The sequence below is a fragment of the Stigmatopora argus genome, chromosome 9, assembly GCF_051989625.1.
Source record: "Stigmatopora argus isolate UIUO_Sarg chromosome 9, RoL_Sarg_1.0, whole genome shotgun sequence".
Classification (NCBI taxonomy): Eukaryota; Metazoa; Chordata; class Actinopteri; order Syngnathiformes; family Syngnathidae; genus Stigmatopora; species Stigmatopora argus.
Genome location: NC_135395.1, coordinates 19,299,830 through 19,307,876, shown reverse-complemented (window position 1 = coordinate 19,307,876; position 8,047 = coordinate 19,299,830). Strand labels below are relative to the sequence as shown.

General features: G+C 45.2%; 1 protein-coding gene across 1 annotated transcript; it reads left to right on the top strand.

The window, feature by feature from the left end:
• Positions 1-3,986: 3,986 nt before the first annotated feature.
• On the top strand, positions 3,987-6,708 carry LOC144082670 (homeobox protein CHOX-CAD-like). The gene is given in 3 exon segments (XM_077609955.1): positions 3,987-4,329; positions 5,937-6,082; positions 6,490-6,708. Coding segments are annotated over 3 exon segments (708 nt in total).
• Positions 6,709-8,047: the final 1,339 nt, after the last annotated feature.

Sequence of the window (8,047 nt, the reverse complement as noted above, 5' to 3'; positions counted from 1 at the left end):
GAAAGAGGTCCACAAGGGGGGAGAAAAGGGCTTGGCAGAGTTTGTGCTGGCCTGCTTGGGAAACAAACATCCACGTCGCCGTTTCAAAGGGAAAAGAGCCGCTTCCAATTTCAAAACAACACCTTCTTCCAAAAAGGACCATCACGCACAAATAGTGACACAGGTCTTACAAAATGCTAAATCATCTGCGCAATATTTAACATGACCTCACAGTTACGAGATTGAGTTTCCACGTTCTCCTCGTACCCGTGTGGCTTTTTTACGGGTGCTACGTCCGGGTGACTTTGTGTACCTCACTTCTGGCTTAAAATCAGAAGGAAATGTCTGCAATAAACACAAAACCGCATTCTGAACCGTTCTTCTGATGCCCTTTAGGTCCACCAATGTATTTATGCGGAGTTACGCGATTGGACGAATCCCAAAGACCGGGAAATAAATCAATAAAAGCGATATGTACATTAAGATTGGAGGCCGTGCCCCGTAATGGCCGTTAAGTGTTTAATGTCGGCCGGCCTTCGGTGGGCGGCGGAGGCAAAGGTGACGTGGAGGATTACGCCGGATGTTTCTTGTCAAATTCCAGCTGCTATCCAACACATGGAAGCTCTTGAATGTTGTCAAAGGAAAACAGCAACCGCTTATGAGTTCCCCTCCCGTGCACTAGAAGCGGCCTTGAAACAGATCAGAGGACAGTTTTTACACCACTGCTAAAGCTTGAGTCATGCTACGGGCAATGTGGGCGACGGCCCAGGGGCACCATTAAATTTGGGGGCACACGAGAGCCATGCCCCAAAAATTTGTTTTCAATTATATTACTAGTTGTCTAGACTATTATGCCTCATTTCCACTTCAACATAGTGGCGTAGATGGCCTGTCTCCGCACAGTTTGCAGAGCGGGATTTGTCACCTACTGGCGTCAGTAAAGTGTCACTGCATCCAATCTGAGCTAGTGCCATTTATGTATACATTTACATTGGTGTTTATATGTTGGCACATGTGGACTCTTTTATTGGGTCAAAATGAAATCTTTTGAAAAAAAAATATCAAATGAAACGAGAGGGTCGTATTTAAGTGTGCATTTGACAAACAGAAATAACAGAGTATAAGAGGGCTCAGATAAATATTGAATTTTTATAGACATTAAAGCAATAGGTTTATATGACCAGAAAATAGTAGTACTTGAATCATAAAACTGATAAAGTATTTGAAGTGCTCAAAGTGTGGAGTGGAGCAGCTGTCGTGCTCAAGTACATTCATATATTTTTAGCACGGTGTGTTTATTTAACAGCGGTATGATGTCAAGTTGTCTTTGATGAGGCCGTTTTTACTACGTGAATTTTGCTCTTGCGAGCGACGCCATTATGACAAAATGTCTTAAGGATTGCAAGTGTGCCAACCACAACATCAATATGGAATAAATGGTTACTAACTACAGATGCACATATATTATGATTTATATACATATAAAGTCTTGTAGTATGTATTTGTTACACACTCCACACTTGTCTTGAAACATAAAGTCTACTCACTATTTCACTCTAGTGGTTCAAATAGGTACTGAAACACACCTACCAGTAATATTCAAAACAACGGGAGAGTTTAAAAACTGCTTTCAGAACTCGAGAGGCTGTATTTTCTCTAGCAAATAAACAATGTATTGAGAACTGACCTGGGATCCCATTTCTGTTTTCCGTGTCTTTATTCAATAAATCCTCCTAGACAAAAAAAAAAGAGAATGTGGCGTTGTGAGTACTCGGTCGAAAAGAAACAAACGCTAACAATATCCATACATAAAACATCTTAATAAATGGCACTAGGAATTGCAAAAATCTGACTTACCTTATTTTTCACGTCTGTCCTTGAGGTATTTTTTTCTTCCAGTGAGTCTATATTTTTCCATAGGTAAACAAACTCGCTCACAACTTTAGCTTCGCTACATGTTTTGACCTTTCTCACCCGAAAAACAAAATATGTCCCCCAGTTTCAACGCTTGTTCTTCTATTTGCACATTCTCCGACTGCCTTTCCATCTTAAAAGAACCGCATTTCTCTTTTATTTTGTCTCGTTTCGCCATGATAAAGGCTTGGCAGCAGCGCCACCGAACCGTTAGCTTTAAGCTAACCGGCGAATCAAAGGCACCTGCGAATAAGGCCCAAGGAACGCACCCAATCAATGTTGTTAAAATTTACCCATGCTGGGAAGGCAAACACACGTGACATGAACGGCTTCATATCATTGGCTGGAAACAGTGTTAGTGCTAATTTTATCCGTAATTACCGTTTCACAATTCAGGTTGGATTTTATTTTGTACGCTGCATATGTTTAATTGGGCACGCGTGCAGTTTAAAGGGAACGCTGTGATTAAAAAAAGGCCTCCCAGCCTTCAGCAGGATTAAAGATTTGCTTCTGCTGCCCCCTACCGTCTGGATTTTAAACGATTCGCCTTTTTTTAAATCCTACTGTATTCCTTTTGGCTTTTATTATTGTTATTAGCCTGAGTAATGTGTATTTGGCAACAAGGTTTTTCATGGAAAGAATCTCCATTTTAATCCCATTTAGGTTAAGTGAATGGATTTGATTTATTTTGCCCCCTGAACAGTAGCTGTGTTTAATTGCTCGGGGTTAGATCGGATGTGTAGGTCAAAGTGGTTATATTATGCATACAAACTCCAGTTTATGATCACGACACTTTAACTATAGGCACAATAAAAGTGACTATCAGCCACCAGAACTATATGGCACAGGGGGGCTGCTGTCATTTTACTTTCACTTTTGCCCACTTCAACTCAAATCAAATTGGAATGAGTTGCTCCGCCTAGGCAGCAAATCACACTTTTTCCATACTTTACAAGACTGCTGTATCAATGTCATAAAATCTGCTAATGTTTGTAGTGCCTTGAAAATCCAATTTTACTTCATAGTATTTACATGCATTAGGTTTCGACATGGAAAAAATGTATAAGTGTATAACCTGTGGAACTCAAAGATAAATAAACAATCAATTTGGCTGACGCATCTTTCAAACTAGATACGGCTTTATTGCAAATGACTCAACCACAATTTTTCTTTTATTTGTTTTTATCGTATTTTCCGGACTATAAGTCGCACTTTTTTTTTTACCTATGCCTATGACTTTGTAAGGCTATAGTTATCTGAAAAACGGTTAACAAATGTCTATTTATCCACTTGTTCTCCTTTTTACTATTGTTACTTCAACATATGTTTATTCTTGGTTTGTGAGGAAAAAAAAGTCTACTTTTCCTCTTCTGGTGTGATTTATTGTCTGTAAAATACGGTGATTCTTTCTACTTCTAGAAGCCACACAGAGTCATATTTGTAACTTCCCGATTCATATCACCTTCGGATTTTCTTATCACATTAAGATGGCATTTGGACAGGGGTGTGTGGACCTTCTCCATATCCAATCTATGCCCTCTCTTTACGGATTGGCTCTTAGCACACGCGATAGAAATCATCGACTTTTATTGCTCTCTAGTCATCGGCGTTTGGCCTTCGAAGGCACCAATGTGGCTTCTCTGGTGGTCCTAGCTTGCGCCGACCTCTGGAGTGGCGTGGCGGTCAGCGGCGTCTTATCGTTCACTCGGCTCTCGGTCTGAACCAATCGCCATCCTCCGCCACTTTAAAGGACCAACACCAAAACACCGGTGCAAAATAAGCGGCAGGTGCTCCTACCAAGATAAGGTCCGTGCGCTCCCACCGGCGCCGTTTACGAGCGCAAGCCAGGTGAGTCTCAGGTAAGGCGTGACGTCACCGCGGTACTTTCGACCTCCTGGGCTGTAAATCCACAAAGGTGTGTACTTGCTGCTCAGGTAGCCGGCCAGCCAGCCAGCCAGCGAGCCTGCCTGCCTGCCTGCCTGCCTGCCGTCGTTCGTTCGCGCGTGGACACGGCGCGGCCAAAACGTTGGCGGAATAAAGAGCGACCATGCTCCGGGAACTTTGAGCGGCTCACCCGAGAGACGGCCGCCAGCATGTACCCCCAGCCGACCATCAACAGCCAATACATGGCGCCCCCGTACGACTTTGCGCCCTACCATCACATGGCGGGACTGGCCGACCCGTCCGGGAGCGCCTGGAACCCCGTTTACCGCGAGGACTACTCTTTCGGCTTTCCGGGTTCCGGCCCCGTGGCCGGAAACTTTGGCCCGGTGGACCCCGGCGGCGTGCCCGGCGTGCCCGGCGTCCCCGGCGCGCACGGCGTCCCCGGCGGAGAAGGCCTCGTCCCCTACAATCTGTTCCCGGGTCAGGACCCCTTCGGCTCCCGGAGGAGACCCCAAGAGCCCGCCAAGCTGACCGCGCCGTCAGGTTAGAATGGTCGGTCGTCAGAACGTTCGTCTTTCTTATTATGATTCTTTTCCGAACAGGCAACAGTCACTTCCCACCATTTTGAATTTGATCTCAAGTCTTACCGTTATGTCGAGGCAGAAACACACAAGAGCAAAAAAATGGTTGTGTTTTCTAATCATCGTCGTTGGAAAATTAATTAAGAAAGTCCAAAACGAGGCCAAAAGAAGCGTCTTTCAATTATGTTTTTTTGGAACATATACGTGATTTTTGACACGAATAGTATTTCAAATTCTACACAATGGCATCAAGTATGTCAAATTGTCACTTTTGACAATCATTTATCTGCAATACGTATCTTGTTATTTCCTTGTCAGAAAACGTAAGCCTTTTTTTTATTTTTTGTTGACATTTTTAGCGGTAGAATCCCAAAATGATGTGTGTTTGTTTCCATCGCTTCCAATTTTTGAAAAATAGCAACCCAGTTTTCTTTGACCGCATTTGACTCATTGATTTGAACTGGGAGGGCTGGGAAAAAAAACTATGTTCATTCAGTGTCAACCCTCCCAGCCACTTCAGATGGATGGGACGTCTATGTACATACACGTGTGGTCAATATAGAATATGATCGGGACAACTCTAGCGTAGGGCATAATGTCATTTTTAAAAAAAAGTTTGCAAAAAATACTAGCTTAGCATCTCCAATATTTACTTTTGCTAAATTTGCTGATTTAATCGAAGCTTGAGGCCGGGACATTATTTGACGACATGACAAGCTAATCACCGAGCTCTTCAAGTTAAGTCAGAGTGACTGCGCACACACACGCACGTACGCACATACACACACACACACACACACAAGTGCACACACACATCCATCAAGCTTTTGGCCTCTCCCTTCCGCAAGCTTGCGCGGGACGTCGACGGCGAGCTAACAAAGCAGGGGTCGGAGTCTCCCCCCTTGGGGGGTGGTTCCTCACCCTTCCCGTGCACCCGGCGGGCGTCGCCGGAGGCCCCCCCCCCCCCCGGTTCCCCGGGGCCCGGACTGGGAATGGATGTGGTCACCCACGGCGGAGATTTCCCGGTCGATGGCCGACTGACTCGCCCTGTTCTGTGAATGTGTGTCAATGAATAGCTGCCCCCTGCGTCAACAAAAAGTCAGCGCGATAAGAAAAGGCCGCCCGGGCCGCCTCGCAGGAGAGTCTTGACGTTAGATTTAGTTCCCTTTGATTAATAGAAGCAAAGGGTCTCTAAGTGGCGCCTGAACTTGAACGTGGCACCAGACAAACGTCGAAAGTGACGCGTGAGTCACTGGAGGAGTGTAGTTTTTTTTGCGCCATCGTTATTCATAAACTTGGCTCCTATTACTACTGTTTTGGTTACCTTTGGTTGGCCCGCACAAAGTATTTGTAAAAGCGGTTTTATTTTACATTCATTCATTTTCTGGGTCGCGGGGGGTGCCGGACACGCCAGATCGGTGGACGGCCAATCGCAGGCCAGGGCGAGACAAAGGACGACGGAACAAGTTAGCATTCAATTAGCCTAGCATGCATGATTTTGATGAGTTGGTGTCAATGGCTCCAAAAGCAATTTGAATTCTGAGCGATAATTGGATTTTGTTTTCTTCTTTAAAACAGGAAAGACGCGGACAAAGGAAAAATACAGGGTGGTGTACACAGACCACCAGCGGCAGGAGCTGGAAAACGAGTTTCAATTCAACCGCTACATCACCATGAGGCGCAAATCGGAGCTGTCCGCCGCGCTGAGCCTCTCCGAAAGACAGGTGAGGCTTCCAGCGCCATTTCTTTTCAAGGCAAAGTCATTCTCACGTTCAAGATGGCCGCTTTAGAAAAAAAAAAGAACCCAATTTGGGCTTGCTCAACTACTTGTAAAACCCTCCTGTTGCATCTTAAAACATTGTTATGACTTACAGTAGATCACATGTGGGCTCCCAATTGGGGCCTACATTTGAAGTGTCCGCGATCAATGTATCGCTTCATGGGCATGTGTTTGGCAAGGTGGTCGGCTCCACGAGTAAGAAATTGGCGTGGCCTGTACGAGAAACATATGTAGCAATAAAACTTGCTTGGATAATTGCTCATTTGTCCAGTCTGAAAAAAGGCCTTATCCCTTTTTTAATTGTTGAAGAGTTTGCGATTCCCCCAGTCAAATCTTTGCTCTCTTGGCCAGGTGAAGATTTGGTTTCAGAATCGACGCGCTAAAGAGAGGAAACTCAACAAGAAAAAGCTGCAAGATTCCCAGCAGCCCTCCACGTCCAGCTCCACCCCACCGGTGGCCGCCGCCGCCGCCGCGTCCTGCGGATCGGCCGACAGCCGCAACGCCGGCAGCCCGGGCGGCCATATTCTATCCGGCGCCCTGTCGGAGGAATACAAGATGGATTTCCTGTGACGGCAAAGGTTTGTTCGTCGCGAACAAAATGAAGCCAACGATCGGCCAATGGCTGAATTTCCGTGAGCCGCTCACGGGATCGGATGAACTCTTTTTGCCCACAGCTTTGAACTGGGAACGTTCCTTCATTTGGAACCACGGTCCACGGGAAGAAAAAAGACTTGAAAATTGTGCTCGTGTGTATATAATACCTTTTTACATGTTGTTGTACAAAGACTTTCCCCTCTTGGCTTGATGCTAAATATGTATCGTACATCATGTCTGGGCTCTCTTTTGGAAGGAAGAAAAGTCCTATTTTTTTATTCATTAATTTGACGCTGCGCTTAACCCCGTTGGGGTGGCGGGGGTGCCGGAGCCTATCCCAGCTTTGGCATGAATGGCTGCAAATTGCTTAACAGGTTGTGAGTGGCACGTGACCTTCACACTTAATCACGCACGTACACAAAAACTATATTCTGTAAAAAAAGAGTTGTTTCTTCACTTACTTTTTTTTTTCTTCTCTTTTTTCTCGGGGAGGTCTGTACCGCAAGCAGACTTCTCTTCAGACCTTCTTCTCATCTTTCGGTTGAAAAGAGGAAGTCAAAAGTTTCACATTTGAATGCCTTTCCTTGTAATGAGACTTTCGCAAAATTGGCCTTGACATGTTGAAGGCTCTGGCTTTTCCTAATAATAATTAAAAAAATGTACACAATGTCATTGTTTTCATTTGTTTAGAAGCGTTCGTTCATTTAACACGCCGTTTTTCCCAGTGATCCTAAAAGTGAGTGAAGTATCATTGAACGAACTTTCCATCGCTGCCGACCCTCCCGGTCAAAGCGGATGGGACGCCGACGAGGAGGACTTTTCCGGCGCGTAGTCAATCGCTTATCGAAAGATACTCACTCGGTCATGCCGTTGACAAATGTGATTTTTTTTCCGTCGGACGACATTTCCCGTTAGCAAAGATTACAGCTTCTGGGAGAAGCGTCTTTTATGGTTTTATATCTTTGGCATGCCGAATCTGGTCACATGAACGTGTCACAATGCCAGCTAACATGTATTTCATTGCCTGGGAGTCGAAAGTTTTACAGATTGAACATGGAAAAAAAATCACAATTTACGGGTATTGGAATATGAGGGCCCAAACGAAAGGAGTGGATTTAAGGCAAAATAGCGAGAGAGCGAGAGAGCGAGATAAAAGGGGGCCAGCTCCATCCAAACCGCTTTACGACGCCGGCGTGGCGTTATCAATGATTTGCTGGGCCGACCGATTATGTCAGTCAAAGGTTCAACAGAGAGCGTTGGGTTAAAAATAATCTCGGGTGGGTGTTTGAGGACACCACAACCGTGACGGACCATA